Genomic DNA, 18,695 nt, shown 5'->3' with positions numbered 1-18,695 from the left:
TAACTTATATTTACAACAAACCAAACAAAAGCAACAATTATAGAATTACAGGGTCACATTTTAATTCCTGAATTTTACAGTTCAGCATTAATATCACCACATGTATACAAATGGTGTAAAACAAGTACAGTGGTATTTTTAATACAAAATAAACATCTGTTTTATGGAAAAACTATACTTCATATCTACACAGACAGCCCATCTTTTCCAAATCATAGCCAAAATTAAAATTAACTATAAAATCTCCAAAACAGGGAAAACTGCTTCAGTTTAATCTATTCCAAGAAAAATGGACCCATAACACATTACAAGGGTGATCTGAAGATTGTAGCTGGAATTACTATTTTTTTCCCAATGCACTGAATTGTAGTCTGGGGGACATTTTTCTCAGCATGACCTCAGATCATAGATGAGCAAACTAACATTAAAATATTTACAGTTAACTTGCTTGTTCTAAAAATAAAACCTCTTAACTGTTTGCCTCAACTTATTATTTTAAATTCATTTACGTATATGGAATGTGCTTTTACTCTTTAAAAAAAAAAGCAGCTTTCATATTACACCCTTGTTTGTTTACCACAAAGCTTCCTGTGCTGCATACTGACTTTGACACTGAAATAACTTCTTGGATCAAAATGGCCTCTACTCAACGCAGCACTATTCTGTGTATGTTAGTCTTTACAAATTAACACTTTAAAACTTGCTTGCAGCTCTGGAGAGAAACAATTTACTAACAAAGCAGAACGTTAACTTCAAAGTATCTTCCACAAAAGACTGTACTGGTAGGCAGTTGAAAACATTCTGTTCAATCTACTCCCGGTTGTAGAGAAAATCATTTTGGAATATTACTGTACCGATTCCTGGCATCTGTTATCTCTAAAAGTGCTGATTTTAAAGTTACGTTAACAAAAATTGTCATTTTTTAATCCATTTGTTTGTTTTCATCAAAACACATACTGAAAACTGGTGTAGAAAACTCAACATGTGCTGTAATATTGGGTGTACTTCCCTCCAAATATAAGGCTGAATTTCTGTTAAATCTTCAAAGAAATGGTCCCAACAGCTTAAATTCATTTTTTATGATAGTTGAATTTGTTTTCCATAAAATTTTTTTAAAAAGAGGCAACAACTGATTTAAAAGAACAACATGGTCAGCACCATTATACAAGTAATGTTACTAGGTTTTCAACTGAAGTTTTATATTTGTTTCTAGATTGATAACCCCCCTGGAGCAACCCGGCATTAATAATTATTTTATCAACCTTGTCCCTCCCATAAAACCGTCCTAAAACCTGAGAGTTTCCTTGCTTAGAAGCTATCGCCCCAGGTTCTTGCTAGTAACCTTTTTTGACAGCCTGAAAGGCAAACCCCTTAATTAAGAGCAAGTGATCAAGTTCCCGGGAAGCCTGGTTTTTTACAGAACAACTCTCCTAGCTGATACATTGAGTGTCTTTTGCTACTCTTTATACATTTATAAATTCAAGTGAGAAAGCTTTCTGATTCAGATTTTCAGCTCATTGAACAGTTGCAGCATTTTAGTAAGACCACATGTTGAGGGTCCCCAGTAAATATTTTATGAGCCAAGACGAGGTCTTTTCCTGGGAGACGTTTCTTCTTCTTCATCTTCCTCTTCGTCATCTGGATAATCCACTAAACCAACCAAACTTCCCTATTGAAGAGTAAAAAAAAAATTTTTTGAACATGTAACTTAGACAGATGGCAATCTGATAAAGGAACTGCCTAAAATGATGAACACTTAGTGAGTATAATTGAAATTGACAGCACTCTTAGTTACCCTCAGCTTTTCTATCTCTCTTGGATTTTTAATGATACCTCACAATTCAATTCAATTCAGCAAAATTTCACTGTGGAAAAAATGTATTTCCAAACAGTAGGACTGACAAAGAATCCTAACATTTGGAGCTAGAAGGACTTGGGAGGTGAACTAGTTCATTTCTCTAATTTTAAACTAGAGAGAATAGTCAGTGACAAAAAGTCTCTTTTTAGTCACTGTTCCTCATGTATGTACACATCGTTTTCATTCTGCTTCTGAAGAATAGTTAAAAATGGCTGACGATAACACACACATTGAAATAGCCCCTAAAAACTAATTACTAAAAATTTTAGGGCTTCCTGTCTCTCTAACCAATTGGAAAAGTAAAGATGAGGGAATTCAAGTGTTTGGTCTTTTATCAGTAATGGACCCCTTTGAAAATCCTATTAATGCTCTGGATACTACCCAGCAAATTACGTCCTCGGGTTTGCATTCATTTTGAACTACCCCATGAAATTTATATACATGTTCTACAGTTTAAGGGGGCTACTGTAAACACTATTTAGTTTAAACCCATCAGGCCTTCAAGAATCCAGGTACCTGGCATTAACAGTTTATCAGAGTATAACTGAAACACTGCAGTTATTAATCAACACAGGCCTTGGGGCAGCTAGAAACAGTTATCCAAAAGACTGTGAACTGTGTAAAACTCACGTACTTATTTGAGAATCCTTCTGCTTCTTTCTCAGCTTAATAATACACAAAGCTTAAGTTTGATAAGCAAGAAGCCGTATGGTTAAACTAGTAAGACTACACTGATTGTAGTCTGACTGCCTGACTGCGGGACCTTGGGCAAGTGATTTAATCTTGCTATGTCTAGGTTTCCTTATCTGTTAAATTAGTATAATAGTAGTCCTTAGACATCACTGAACTATTTTGAAAAAATATATTGAAAACAAAACATGTAAAGCACTTGGCACAGCGCTTGGTATAGAGATAGTGTTCAATAATTGCTATTTAAACTGGTAAGAACAAATACTACACTTGATCTTAGCCAAAAAAGGCCGAGAAGCGATTATATAACTGCTATTTAAGATACTATTACTAATATTATTTGGTTTCTAAGTAAGTCAAACAAGTTGGATGAAGACAGAAACCAAAATTACAGTATAAAGGCAGCAGTCTGATATTTACAAAAATGACAGTACGTTATTAAGGAAAGTTTTAATTATGCTTAGGATTGTATGTCATATTCCAAATTCTTCCAAATCATTAACATTTAAAATGATATCTTCCTTAAGATTAATAAATATTCTATTGAAACACTCAGCTACACAATTTTCAATTATATCACTAGTATCTATATATCTATATGTATACACATCATAAACTCAAATACATTAAAAAATTACATTTACTGTAAAACGATAAAAATACAAAATGTGAAATATTGGAAGTAAACAGGCCTATAATCCAGAGATGCATCCTGTAAAGAATCTGATCGATTCCAAATTTTTAATAAGCAACTATAAATGTATTGTTTTAAAACAAATCAGACTGCAATTATGCCTGTCCTCATACAATTGTGTTCACCTAAAAGTACATTATAGAAAGCTTTTTGATGTTAGTACGCAAAGTTCTATTTCATTCTTTTAAACTTTAGTACTCCATAGTATGAATATGCCATCATATAGTTAAATTCCCTGTTGGACATTCAGATTGCTTTTCCAGGGTATTCTTTATTAATAGAATTGATTGAGAACCATCTTTGTATATAGAATATCATATGTATATGTTAAATTGTTAAGGATTTTTGCATCTGTATTCATAAGTAAGATACATCTACAGTGCTTTTCTTTCTTAGTGCTAGTTTTTAAAAGGTTATTACATTTGTATAATTAGAGAAGAGATTAAGCTGACTAAACTGCTGGAAGACTGATAAATGCATTTATTTCTATTGTCTCCTGAAACCTCATTAAAATCAAAGTAAAGAAATTTAAAAAGGTATATTCCAACAAAGACAAAAAAGGAAAGGAAAACACAGCAGATGAAAGCTATCAAGGCATTTTTGGAAAAGAGAAATCAGAGGCAAAGTACAGTAGAGAAAGTCAAGAATGATTTGCGGGGCGATTACAAATGAGAAACTGATTTGTCTTAACCCCAGAAAGGACTAGGAAGTAAAGGCACCAAAATACTAAGGAAAGCAGTCGTTAAGTAACATCAGTAAAATGGACAACTGGGTCCTCAATTCTACAATCCATTCTCCCATCCCACCCCTATCCCCAACCCTACCCTGGCCAGGAGATTCCAGCTCTTCGACCATCAACAACTATAAAGAAAACGAACCAGAAAGGCTCTGCACATCAGGACTTCAAGCACAGTAAAGGGCTTGGGTAAGGTGCCAGGTTGAAAATGGAAGAATCAATTCTGCATACTGAGCAGAAACACCCCACCCCCACTCCAAGCTCTCTTTCCTATCTAGGCTCTCAGAACACCAACAAGTAAGTTTATACTTGCCACATGCAGTAGGCTAGCCAAGCCAGTAAAAGCTAGGTGGCTCCACAGGAAAACAACAAATCAAAACTACAGATCACACTCCCTGAAAAAAAGCAGGGCACTTGCTCTAATTGTTCATATGAAGCCTCCATCAATAGACCCTGCTCATTGTTTTGTAAATTGCCTCATTTAAAAAATTGAGACATAATTCACATACCGTAAAATTCACCCTGGTAAAGTGTACAACTCAGTGGTTTTAGTATATTCACAAAGTTGTGCAATCATTGCCACTTATTCCAGAACATTTTTATCAACATCCCTACTCCCACCAAAAAACCCAGATTAACAGTACCACTACTCCCCATTCCTCCTTCCTCCCAGCTCCTGGCGGCCACTAATCTGTTTCTATGGATTTGCTTATCCTCGACAGTTTGTATAAATGGAATCACACAATATGTGGCCTTTTGTGTTTGGCTTATTTCACTTAGCATAAAAGTTTTCAGGTTCATCTGTATATTGTAGCATGTATCAGTACTTCATTCCTTTTTATGGCCAAATACATTGTTATGGATATATTACATTTTGTTTATTTATTTCTCAGTTGCTGGACATTTGGGTTGTTCCTACTTTTTGGCTATGATGAATAATGCTATTAATATTCACGTATGGGTTTTCGTGTGGACATATGTTTTTGATTCTCTTGGGTATATACCTATGAGTGGAACTTAACTTTGTGGGGAACTGCCAGGATGTATTCCAAAGCTGCTGCATCATTTTACATCTTCATCAACAAAGTATGAAGGTTGCAATTTCTCTACATCCTCACCAACACTTGTTTTTGTTCATCTTTTTTATTATAGCCATCCCAGTGGGTATAAAATAGAATCTCACTGTGGTTTTGATTTCCATTTTCCTAATGACTAATGATACTGATCATAGATTTATGAGCTTATATGGTCCATTTGTACATCTTCTTTGGATATTCAAATGCCCATTTTAAAAGCTGGGCTGTCATGGTGAGGTTTCAGGAGTTCTTTATAGTATATTTTGGATAACAGCACCTTATTAGATATATGATCTGCAACCCATCTGTGAGTTGTCTTTTCACTTTATGATAGTGTGTTTTGAAGCATAAAAGTTTTTAATTTTGGTGAAGTCCACTTTATTTTTTTCTTTTGTAACACTTGTGCTTTGGGTGTTCCATCTCAGAAATCACTGTGTAATTCAAGGGCACGGATATTTATGCCTGTATTTTTTTCTTACAGTTTTAGTTTTCAGTCTTTTACCAACTTTGAGTTAAAGTTCTGTAACACGATGTGAGTGAGGCAGGGTCCAATTTCATTCTTTTGCATGTGGATATCCAGTTGTTTTTCTAACACCATTTGTTGAAAAGACTATTCTTTCCTAAATTAACTTGGCACTCTTGTCAAAAGTCTGCCTTACTTTTTAATGAAAGAAAATCTAAGCACCACTAGACACTTGAGGAAAGTTTACAGTACGAAAGAAAGAATCAAACAAATGATAACAGCAACAAAGACATGATTAACAATGACTTTTTTCTGAACCAATAAACTAACAAATCATAAGTTAGGGAACTATTAGTATAATTAACCATAGTAACAAATCTAAGGAGATAGAATTCAAATATCCTCTACTCAATGAAATAAAGTATATCTTCCTTAAAAATGATTTAAAAATTCCTTTAATCAACAAAATCAATACTTTTTATATCTTCTATTTGTTATAGCTTTAATTTCTTCCTCTCACCAAACTGCATTGACCAATACCCCTGAACAATGGCTAAAAACCAGCAGTAACAGTGGCATCCTGTCTTGTTCCCCAGTTTGGTGGGAATGCTTCGAATAGTCCTTCCTTCAATATAAAGCTAGCTTTTGGTATCAGCCATATACACCATGTTAAATGGTCCATTTATTCCTATTTTACTGAGTTTATTTGATAACAATTATCAAAATTGTAAATGCACATTCTACACTGATATACACTTGTTTGTGAAATGATGTATGTAGAAGGTCACACACATGGATTTTAACCGTAAAAAGCTGTAAATAACTTTATAATCCATCAACAGGGATTAGTTATAAATGAAGGTTTAGCCATACTTTGGAATTCTATGAAGGAAGTTCTTTTCTGTCCTAGGGAAAGTTCTCCCGGGTAAGTTTATGTGAAAAAGCACGATGCAGAGTTCTCTTTTTGACTGTGGTAAAAGAAGTGTTTGTTTTAGCATCCACTAATGGCTTCTCATTTTGTAAGTATTTTTCCTTAAGGAAAATGTGCATGTTTTATACTTGATTTTTTTCATTCGTAAGTAATAAATTATCTGGAAGGATAATAAATTTTAAAAAGTCAAGGAAATAACCCAGAAAAACAGAATAAGAAGATTAAAAAATGAGTAATAGGAGAGAAAAATTATGAAAATTGTAAGATCAATCTGTAGAATGCCCAACATCCAAACAATAAGTTATAGTGAAAGAGCATAAAATGTCCCTAAACCGAAGGACAGGATGTTCACCTGAGAATGCCCAAAGTATATCATGATAGAATTTCAGAATACAGGGATAAAACCCCAAATGCTTCCAAGAAGGAGAAAACAAAATCTCACACAAAGAATCAGAAATAAAAATATCTTTGGATTTCTTGGCAGCAATCTAACTTCAAATTTTTGAAAGAAAATTAATTACTTCTAATTTGGTTCTACATTCAGTTAAATTGTCAATCAAGGATGACAATAGAATAAAGACATCTTCATACATGCAAAGCCTCAAATTTTACCTCTTGTGGGAGTCTTTATTCAGGCAACTATTGGAACATATGCTCCACCAAAATGAGGGAAACTCAAGAAAGAGAACAGAGAGATGAGATCCAGAGACAACCAATACAAGAAAAGAGAAAAAAGGAAGTATTAGGATGATGGCAGAGGCAGCCATAAGACAATAGCTGTGCAGCAAGTCTAGAGAGCAACCACTCTAGGTTAGAACAGGATGGGAGACTTTAAGAGAGAGATCTCCAAGGGGGAGACTACATGGAAACAGACCTGAGAGGGTCTGAAAAAATTAGTGCGATACACACAACTACTGCAACAAATGAAAAAAACAATGGCAATTATGTACTGTAGAAAAAAGTTATAGAGAAAAACAGTACAGAAAAAAATTCATGAAAAAAGAATATTTATATTGTCATCATAGCTATAAAATTATAAAATGTTTTAACCAAAATCTGTGACAGAGGTGACTAAGGGTGAGGATGTGGTAAGGAGTGTTCATGTGTGCTAAATTCTCATCGACCGTAACAGGAATTTAATAAATTATGTCTAACCTTGGTAAAACAATGTGGCCATATTAACATCTAAAAATAAAAGGTACAGCTAGAAGAACTCAGTTATCTTTGTGGAGATGAAAAGAGGACTGATTGTTTTTCAGTACTTTCAATACTTTTTTGCCTTTTGAAAGTAAGTATTTACATTACTTTGATTTTAAAAAAAGGAAAAGCTAGCATACATTGAGAAGGTGGCAAACAGTGTTCTAAGCTCTTTACGTTTATTAAATAAGTTGATCTTCACAACAAGCCTATAAAGTAGGTGCTATCTTACCTCTGTTTAAAATGAGAAAACCAAGGCCCAGAGAGAGTAACTCAAGGTCAAAAGCTAAGAAAAGGCGGAGCCAAGATATGAACCCAAACAATGTAACTCCAAAGCAAATATTCCTAATATAAGTGTCACAATATTACACTAAGTTGTCCTATCAGAAAATGAAAATTAATTTAAAAATTTCTAGTTGAAAAACATAAAACGCAATTATAAAACAGTAGAATCCCATTGAAAATGCTCCTTCTATGAATTTTAGTCAAGAGCACACCTCAATATAATACTGAATAAGGATTCTACATTTTTGTAAAACAATAAACTCAGACTTGTATTTTGTGTTCAAAACAAGAAGCATCACTTCAGTTAAGTTTTGTAATATTATGGCATTTCCCACCTCTTGACCTGTTTATGCCTTTTTATTTTTAAGCTACTCTATTTTAGAGAAAAGGATGGTTACATATAAGAAAAATGTAAATGAAAGAAAGAAGTTTCATGTAAAATTTAAAGTTGTTTATTAAAAAAAATGTAACCAATGGGAAATATATTATTTGCTATGCTAATGACAAAAAGGCTAATATCCTTAACTAAAGATTCATTCATATTAAGAAAACTTAAGCCAATTTTTAAAAAGCAAGGCTATGAACAGATAACTTACAGAAGAGCAAATTCAAAAGGCTAATATCCAACCTGACTATAAATGAAGGACACAATTGGGAATGAGATACATACTGTCTCCTCTGTCTGGCAAAGGTTAAAAATAACAACACAGGCAAAGCAGCAGTGAGCCAAGCACACTCATACAACACTTATGGTAACATAAATTGGTATAGGCTTTTTTAAGAGGAATTTGACAGTAAGTGTGAAAACATTCTACTCATCTATCCAAGAACATAATTTAAAATGCAACAACATTGGTAGTCATATCAGTGAAATATATAGTATCAACTTATGTATGTTCTCCAAAATACTACTGGGGGGAGGGGACACTTACAAATATTATGACACAGCTAAATAAAATGAAATTCTACAGTCATCAACAGTGTTTTAATAACATAGAAAAGTTCTTATAATAAATAAAAGCAGGATACAAAATTGTGTTTATAGAAAGATCTCAATTATGGGTCAGATAAACAAACCCACATACCTAAAGAAAAATCAAATGTTAGCAGTCATATTCTCTGATGACATGTACAACTTTTTTCTTCTTTGAAATTATTTTTATTATCCAAATTTTCTTCAGGGAACATAAAATGACTTTACAGATGGAAAAAGCCAAGTTTGTTTATGTGTAGAGCAGTTTCACATACCTTGGTGGCTGTTACTGACGTAGCCAAGTTTGTAGTTTTGGAAGAGGACCCATTAGAACTTGCTGGTGGTGTCTGAGCCACTACAGATTTACTGTTTGTACTGTTTGCTCCATTAGCAGCACTAGCAGAGTGGGAGAAAGTAAATTTGAAGCCACCAGAAGATGTCCTTTTGGGAAGGTTTTCCTTGTCTTCACTTTCTTTTGCTAAAACAAAGGTAAAATTTTGAACCTGTTATCAGTAAATATTGCTAAGTCAAAGCATCTGAAAAGAACAATAATTTAAAAACTTACAAACATTGTCTTTGCTTTTTAAAAGTTAAAAGAGTAGAGCATGATGTGTACAGCGGTCTTTACTTATCAGCTGGACTCTCAGAAATCTCAGGATTAGAAAGGACCTTAAGAATCATATAATAAACCAGTCACCCTATACTACAATTCTACACTGCTCTATCTGGGACACTTCCAAGGACGCATTATTCATTGTCTGACTCTTCCTTTTTCTTCCTGCAGCTTCCACTCACTCTGTACTTCTTTGCTCCTTTGAAAAGCCTAATAATCTCTCCCGTAAGTCAGTATTTCAAATGCTTAAAGACAATGATACAATCATGTCTATCAGTCTTTTATTTCTTGAATATTCCACATTCCTGTATCTGTTTCTTTTATGAGATAGGTGTCCACTATCCTTTAACATCTGGTTGCCACTATTTTTGTATATGATTCTTAAATGGATCCAGTGCTTCAAGTTTGTCCTCATTTGACAGCATTTTAATAGGCTATTTGCTCCCACAGGCTAAAATAAGACTGGGAACAACACAACAGCTTATTATTTATTTATTTATTTATTTATTTATTTATTTGGGAAAATGCAATAAGAAATGCCTTCAGAAAATCTCACATTCAAAATCACAAACTTTGTTAAGTCCAGAAAATTCCTTTTCTTTTCAAGATAGAAATTTTTATTAAACATTTAGATGATGTATGCAGGACAGTACTACAATAATGGTAATTTCTCAGGCCACAGAATTAAAGTAATTCGTTCTTTTGAAAGATGTGAAATTTTACTTTTACTTCTCTTGATATTGTTATCTTTATGAAACTTTTATAATGATTTTAAAAAATTTAGAAATTATGATTCAGAATAAAATTCATGCTTTATAAACCATGATCATACCTTTACAAGTGAGTAATTTCTGCATTGTAAGAGGATGCACTATTTAAAAATTCAAAATTTAATACCTTTCTTAGTCTCCATAAATTTTTCATAACTATCTGGAAAATCATCTTCTGGCTTAGATTTCTCCACTGGTGCCACAACTGCTTTTCCTTCTTCCTCTTCATCTTCATTAAACCACATTTCTTCATCCTCTTCCAATGCTTTTGCATCTCTGCGAAATCTGTTACTACGCAATATAGATGGTACACTGTAAGAAACATACCACAAATATTGAGTAAAGATTTAAAGTTCATGATCAGATTAAATTTGAGAATAAGTCTGTATAACCAAGAGGAGCTGAAGTAATTTTAACTGAGTAAAATTTATATCATAATCATCTCAATTCTGACATAAGAGTTTACCAGAGGATACTAAAATATTTAAGGATGTTATATCCTAAAAATTTATCTTGAGTTACAATATGAAGCAGTCATTTTTCATATAAAAGATGCCAGTTGGGAGGATATCTCACCCTCCTACATATAACCCTGTACTATTTAATGATGGAAAGAAAATTCCTGGGTAAATTTCATATGTAAGATCCAACTATAAATGATTTCAAACATAAATTTATAGGTTATAAATGCAATACAGTGAAACAATACCTGTTCAGTTTCTGATTTTGTCTGTCTTTTTCTTGCTCATATTTAGTCTTCAATCCTTTGAATGTCTGAACATATTCAATCGATTCAAGTGCTTTATAAAAGTTTTCAACTATATGTGCCGTAAGAGATTTGATATCTTCCTGTATAAGCATAAAATTTAGATTTCAAATATAATACAATGCTCGTTAGGAGAAATACTTAAAAAAACCTTTTTTTATAGTTCCAAAATTGATCAAAAAAGTTTCTCAAAATCACCTTCCAAAAAAAATGTCATAGTTTCTTTACACATGAGCCAGGACTCTACAGAACACTTGGAAAAAAGGAAAAGCAATTCACTGGAGCTCTTTTGGGGTATTATAAAGAACATTTCAAAAGTAAATTTAGTCAAAAGACATTTAGTTTATGTCTTTGTTGTTTTGTGCTTATGTAGCACTTAACAATTTAAAAAGCACTTACACATGTACAGATCAGATAAACTATTAACTTGAAAACTATTAACCTGTTTTCCAGTGGTATAATCTTTGTGAAATAAACTGACAGTAATAACTTCTAAATTCTAAATGAACCATTCTAAATGATCATTGCAAATGCATGGGTACAAAGCAGGCTCATTATTAAAAATAATTAAAGTTGTGATTCAGGACATTAATACTAGTAAGTAATATAGAGGCTACTTCTTTAAAAGATCCACCATAATCTGGTTGCATTATCTTTAAATGAGTTACCCTGGACATCTCACTGAAAAAACATGCAAAAGAAAATCAGAAACCTTAGTCAAAATGGTTCTGTGCTGTATAATTCAATAAAAAGATGAGTTAAGTTTTGGGATTCAATGTACATTTATTAAACCATTCAAAATTATTTTCAGAAAAACAAATTCAATCACAGGAATAAGGATGGGTTTGTGAACCCTACAATTTATCAGTATATCATCAAGTTTAAAAGGAAAAAAATATAAAAGTTCATCTCTGATTCATTAGAATAGTGCACTGTGAATCTGGGTTCAGATACTTCGTGAGCTTGAACTAGTTAACTGTGTTTCCTCTTTTCTAAGGCTAAAGACAGTACTGCTATCCTCTTCAACCTTTTGAAAATCATACCCTTGGCAAGTGACCACTATTAGAAAAACAATCCAGTCATTCAAATAATCTTCATGTGAGAATAGCATGTCATCAGTAGAAATCTGATTTATGAGAAACAGAATCAGAGAATGAATTTCTAGCTTTGACTTTGTTCTTTCAAGTCCTTTCTAAGCATGTGGCTATTTTCCCTGGTAGAATAATTTCAGTGTGTAGGAGAGGACAAATTTTTGTACCAGTTCTACAGTTATCTGTCTTATCCCTGCCACTCACATAGAGCTCTCTCAAGATCTTTGCATGACAAGTAATTTGTTGCCTGAAACTGAGGTTGGTGCAAAAGTAACTGCGGTTTTTGCAATTATTTTTAACCTTTTAAACCGCATTTACTTTTGCACCAAGCTAATATCTTCAAACCCTGACTGCACTCCTAACCAAAAGGATGCTCTTCCAGCACGTCACTTACTCAACTTTGGGCATCTCAAGTCCCTTTTCCGTACAATAAGGCAGCTGGAGGAGTCCATCTAACTCCCTCCTTTCTTCAGCTTATAATTCCTTGATAACATCCTATTTTTATGCATCTCATATCAATGTCTACCAAAGGAATTATTTTTCAACCTTTCTATTAATTTTTATCACCACCCCTACAATTGATCAAAGAGATTACATGAATGGCACGCTGGACTGAAATGTCCACATATGCCAAACATGATCTTGAAACATTTGGCCAATAAAAAAGGAACTGAGAAGAATATAGAGTAAATATGGGTTAAAAGACTACACTAAATTTCACAATTTAAAATATTAACCTTAATAAACATATAATTATTTTACTTTGTTAAGAATCCTTTAATATAAACTTACCACTCTTATAAATTCAAATAACTCAATAACAGCTGAATTCAACAGATTGTACCGAGTTCCATTATCCAGAAGAGCATTTATCACTGGCTCAAAAAGATTTCCCTTGGTGATGTAACGATTATAAAATTCATCTTTAAGGCCAATTATCCGCCTCATAAAACGAAGAGCACCTAATTAAAAATAACACAAGGAATGCGTCAATGAGCTTACTAATATTCATTATTATACAGGTATTTTTGCATAAAGCAATGTATATGTTCTTTTAGAATGAAAAGCAAAACTTTTTGGGCTTTAAGAAAAATAGGGAGACCACTTAAAACCTATACAACTTTTGTAGCCAGAGCTGGGGGGAAAAAAAAAAAAAAAAAAAAAGCCCAGTAATTGGTAACTGGGAGACAAACTACCTAGGCAGGTAGTTCCATGGCAGAGATTAAAAAATACACAAAAACCACAGAATGCAAATGTCAACAGTACTCAGAGCAATGCTGGTGGATATGGAGACAACGCAGTGAAGGCAGCTCAGATCAGCAGGGGGCTGTCATTAAGGTGGCACAGGAGTGGTGCGACGTGCCAAGCGCCTAGACTGCCTTAGCTCTCTGGGGAGGAAGCTTAGGAGGTAGCTGCTTGCTTTTAAAAACTCTGAAAACACACAGCGGGGCTCCTGCTGCCAGTTTAACAGGAGAGCTAAAGGTTTTTCACTTTTTTTGATGAAGGCTATAGTTCCACTCCCACTATTTTAGCTCCATTTGTCTTGGAAAAATCATTTGTGAACCAATAGTACCTCCACGTTATAATAACATTCTCTTGTTTAGCAACTGTTTATGAACTATTTTGCCTTAGGTTAACCTGTACTGGGGCAGATCAGACTGTATATGTAGAAGAGCAATAGAGTAACAAATAAATAGTGTAATTTGGTTTCATATTTTAGAATACTGAAAGTTTCCTTTTAACTAGTCTTTTCTCTGGCTAAAAAAGCTAAACAAATTTAGCAATGTTACTACTAAAATTTTTATGGAACACCAAAGACTAATTTTACCTCCTATTTTAATGTTTATTGATCCTTTAACTTGTAACTTTGCCCCAATTTAATTTATTCTATCAATACCACTAACCAAATCTCAAAATACAAGGTTCCGACTTTATAAGTTGTCTCTCATTTCAACCCTCTGTTTATGAATGGAAGTCATTAAAAGAAGACGTTGTGCCTATTGAAAGAGGTTCTAAATATTATCTGAGAATAAAATAGAAACAGGCCACATAAGGTAAAAATGTACGGTAACTATAATACTAAACGTGTGGAGAGAAGTGACAGACCTGTAATTGTAACATCACCTCTATTTGTGGTGGGATAAGAAATAATTTACTTAAGATTAAAAAAACTGAAGTATTGGCAAAGATGTGAGCAAATGGGCACTCTCATACACTGCTGCTGAATGAAGTGACATACAAAGTTATAGTTAAAACAGCATTACTTATAATAATGGAAATCTTGAAGCAATATAAATATTTAAATACTAGAGATTCGTTCAATTATGATATGTCCATACATATAAATGGAACTAGTCTGTAGTTATCAAAAAGGCCTATTTATAGGAAGCCAGATAGAAAAATCTGTCATGAGAACATCAACCCTTCCAAAATCAATACAAAAATTCAATGTAAATCCAATCAGAATGAACTGGATAAAATAATTTTTTAAGTTATTGTAGAAGAAGCAATGTCCAAGAACCAAGAATATTATGAAAAGGTGACGGGGGGAATTGGCATATATTAAACTTTACAGCAGAGATACTATAATGGTTTAAGAATAAACATTCCCATTTATTTCTTCTAGAGAAATAAAAGAACAGAGTGCAGAAGTAAGACACAAGTATACATGGTAACTTACTATATAACAAAAGTGATATTTTCATCCAGTAAAGAAAAATATAGTTTATTTAATAAAGGTGTTGGCACAACTGGCTATCTATCTAGAAGAGAAAAAGCTATACTCTCACTTTAATCATATGCAAAAAAATTTTTAATGTGTTACATATATAAATGTATTACATACATTGGGTTAGTGCTAAAGTAATTGTGGTTTTTCCAATTTTTAACGTTTTAAACTGCAATTACTTTTGCACCAACCTAATATAAATTTAAAAAATGACAAAAATATTATCAGAAAATTGAGAATACGTGTATAATCTTAGGACACAGGAGAGTTTCCTAAGCAAAACAAAAAACCCAAAAGCCATAAAAAGAAAAGAGACATAAGAATTTTAAAATAGTCATGTGGGAAACAATACCATAAATGAAGGTAAAGAGAAAAGACAAATGAAACTGAGACATTTTTATCCTCAAACGTGATAAACTGTTAGTATCTCTAATATGAAAAGAGCTCTAAGAAAAAAATAGGCAATTCGCAACAGGTAAAATGCAAAAGCACTAAAATATAAAAAATGTTGTCAAGGAAAATGTAAATTAAAACATAAATGGAATACATTTTCCATCATCAGCTTGACAATATTTAAAAAAGCCCATTAACGTTGAGTGGTAGAAGACTATCAAGTGCTTCAATCTTTTGCGAAAGTAATCTGGAGGCTCTATGTTAAATTAAAATTTAAAAGGATATATTAATAATAAACATTTTGTCCATTATTGGGGATCTAGCCTATGGAAATAAATAACCCAGTACTTAAGATATTTACGTACATACTAGGCTATTTCCCACAGTGTTGTTTAGAGTGGCAAAATACCAGAACAATCTTGTAATCCATGTATTAGAGAACGGTGAAATAAATTGTGGAAGAGCCACTCTAGGAAACGTAACTCAACTATGTTTAAGGGAAAAAAAACTGGTTCACACCACATCCAATAGAGGAATATTAAGAAACTGGGAAGTATGCTAGTATAATCCTGTTTTTGTAAAAATAAAACCAAAAAAACTGTTGTGTGTGAATATGTTCATGTAAATTTGTACAAATATGGAAAAGGAATGGAAAAGAAATAGTGCGGGCAGTTAACAATGGCTACTTTAAGAGCTTAAAAATAAAAGAAGTAGTAGGGAGATTAACCTTTTCTCTAACACATCAAGTGAAATGCTTAAATTTTAACTATAATTTTTATGCTCAGAAAAAACCCCACAGAGCTCTTTTTATTTGGAAGGAAAAGGAGGCTTATTTGTCTTTATTTTCAGGTGAAATTATGAAGAGGAAAGAAAAGTGTATAGTTTGTCAAAAATCAACATTAGAACAAATACTACACAAGTTCAATAAATAACCTGTGTTACACAAAAACATCAGGGACCATATCTCAAAAATATAGAGTCACTACTAAATGACAGCTTGAGGAAGCAGATGTAAAAGAAAGCAGGACTGGTTCTCTTAGTGAAATGCTGTCATCGTACATGGTATCATTTCAATTAAGCTAACTGAATCTAAATGTGAGCAAATGAGGGTAAGCACTATGACCTATTCTTCTTATCCTTTAAAGAAAAGATTAGTACTTCTCACAATCATCTCTTTACTAGCATATATACGGCTTAAAATAAATAAATTCACATGGGTTTCTTTGGCTTTTATCTCTATTATAAATGTTGTTCCTTAAAACATTTTATAAGACTCTTCATTTAAATTGTTACTTACACAAGGCCAGGAAAGTATGCTTTGAATTCATCAAGACCAAGACTCTTCTTAGCAAGTCCTTATTCATAATATAGTTTTTTATGTGATATGTGTGATGTTCCACACAAAATGTGAGTAGCTCTAAAATTAAGGCAAGCAGCTGTGCTGTTTGATAATTATCTACAAAAAAAGTCATCACATGAAAATAAAATAAATACTGTAACACATCTAAACAAAGAGAATAAAGCTTGCATTCTATATTTTAGAGCACAAGTAAAATTGTATTTCCTCCTCATTTTTATATCAATTAAAGAAGCTACAGATTTTTACTTTTTCATTAGGCAGACTCTCCAGAAGTATTTGTAGTTTTACCTAGTAAATAGATACTTTTCTAAGGCTCTTATATAAAATATTTAATAATGTTAAGAGGGAAAAAAAAACCTCAATAAAAATCTACAAACATGCTAATAAAACCCTCAATGCATTGAGATTTTCTTTGTAATGTTTCCTTAATACATGCTTTCATTATTATTATTAATAAATCTATAAAAGGGTCCACCATAAAGAGGAAGTACCTCAAACTTTTTGCCTAAAGTGGTACAATGCAAATTTTCCAAGAAAAATTAATATGCTTTCTTTAAAGACATTTTTAAGAAAAGGACATTTTTGGCTACTTCAATATCAAGTGAAAAACATTACAGTAATATTTTTTTAACATCAAACCATGAGATATCCATGAGAGGCCTACTGAAATACACTAGCTTTTTTTCCTCAAGAGGTTTTGGTTTATACATTCATGGAATGATTTCAAACTGCTTACTGAACTTCAAAATTGAATATATGTCAAGGATTTATATAGGTAATTACCCAAACCTATTACAAATGCTTTAGACAAAGAAATATTAAACTGTGAGCAAATTTTGGAATCACAGTCTTATAGAATAGAAAAAGTAATCGACATCATCTAGTCCAAAGGTTTTATTTTTCAAGATTACAGGTATTTTGTGCAACTATGTTGTTATCATGAATAAATTAACATTATTTTAACAGAATGACCATTAAATATACGAAATATAATTTTGGTATTTCAAAGATCTTTTATACTTTAAATGCAAGTAAACAGTTTTACTTGCTCCAGACCAATTTGTGTAACAGCCAGTATCACAGCCAATATTTGAATTAATCCCTTCCATTAAAAACAAATTCTTTTAGTTCAATTCCCAAATTTTATTTACAAAAGATTTTGTAACAATGATCTACAGTGTTAATTAAACATCTTGCTGTCACTTTCCCAAATTTGGACATGAAATGGACTCATATCTCCAATTTACCCAGTAACTGAACTGTCTCCTTATTTGAAACTGGCTTTCCTATAGCGTTTATGAGTCTGGTAGAAAAGACAGGACAATAGGTGCACACGTGCACATTTTCCATACTACCGGCTCATAGCCGGTATGCATGCTACGAGTAAAAGTAACAGTATTTACACTCAGATTCATAAACGATACTTAACAAACAATACTTAACAAACAAAACATAAGGCTGTCATGAATACCGGTTCCTAATTGGCCTTAGTTTACTACATTTCAAAAATAAGAATGAACTAAATCCTCAATGTTAAGCTGTCTTCTTAAAAAGTCAGAAAACAAGTTCTAAATATATAGGAAAAACCAAAAACAAAATTCCAAATGTCTTCCATCTTATATTGGTGAAAGTGGAATTTTTTCTTTATAATAAAGAAAACAGTGAATGTTTTTTGGATTTTGTTTTTGTTGAAAATATACCTGTCTTAGTCTTGTACAAATGCATTATATTCTGAATAGGAAAAAGTTTGTAATTTGCATTAGTTCATAAAATAAGAATTGATACTTACCAGGACAAATCGTGCTGTTTTTATTAGATCCAACTATATTATCTAATAAAAAAAATTTAAAAATCAGTTACTTCAGTAATAATATCTCACATTTCCCTAGCAGTACAATATACAAAGCACATCTTTGATCATAATCTCATTTTACCTGCATAATTACCATTAAAAATTAGTTGCTTCAGTCAAATATTATACTTCTACCTACAAGCTTTTATAGTATCGGATTCAGATGAGGAATTATTAAAAGGCAATATTATATATATTCTGATAAAATAGTGAGATTAC

The 18,695-nt window shown here is 32.5% G+C and overlaps 1 protein-coding gene and 1 pseudogene across 2 annotated transcripts in view; both read right to left on the bottom strand.

Moving 5' to 3' along the window:
• Positions 1-42: 42 nt before the first annotated feature.
• The window catches only part of PPP4R3B (protein phosphatase 4 regulatory subunit 3B), a 53,524-nt gene continuing 34,871 nt past the window's right edge, over positions 43-18,695 (bottom strand). The window contains exons 10-16 of one of the 2 annotated variants that reach the window (XM_033124894.1): positions 18,414-18,455; positions 16,562-16,720; positions 12,936-13,105; positions 10,996-11,135; positions 10,414-10,598; positions 9,179-9,381; positions 43-1,669 (exon numbers count right to left, since the gene is read on the bottom strand). In XM_033124894.1, the coding sequence (XP_032980785.1) occupies positions 1,574-1,669; positions 9,179-9,381; positions 10,414-10,598; positions 10,996-11,135; positions 12,936-13,105; positions 16,562-16,720; positions 18,414-18,455 (995 nt within the window). In that variant the 3' untranslated portion in view covers positions 43-1,573. The remainder of the gene's footprint in view (positions 1,670-9,178; positions 9,382-10,413; positions 10,599-10,995; positions 11,136-12,935; positions 13,106-16,561; positions 16,721-18,413; positions 18,456-18,695) is intronic. The other variant, XM_033124896.1, reaches the window with a different exon arrangement.
• Positions 2,682-2,850, bottom strand: LOC117033511 (uncharacterized; annotated as a pseudogene).

This window comes from Rhinolophus ferrumequinum, chromosome 13 (assembly GCF_004115265.2).
Source record: "Rhinolophus ferrumequinum isolate MPI-CBG mRhiFer1 chromosome 13, mRhiFer1_v1.p, whole genome shotgun sequence".
NCBI classification, from domain to species: Eukaryota; Metazoa; Chordata; class Mammalia; order Chiroptera; family Rhinolophidae; genus Rhinolophus; species Rhinolophus ferrumequinum.
The sequence above is the reverse complement of the archived record's forward strand: the minus strand, read 5'-3'. Positions and strand labels throughout refer to the sequence as shown.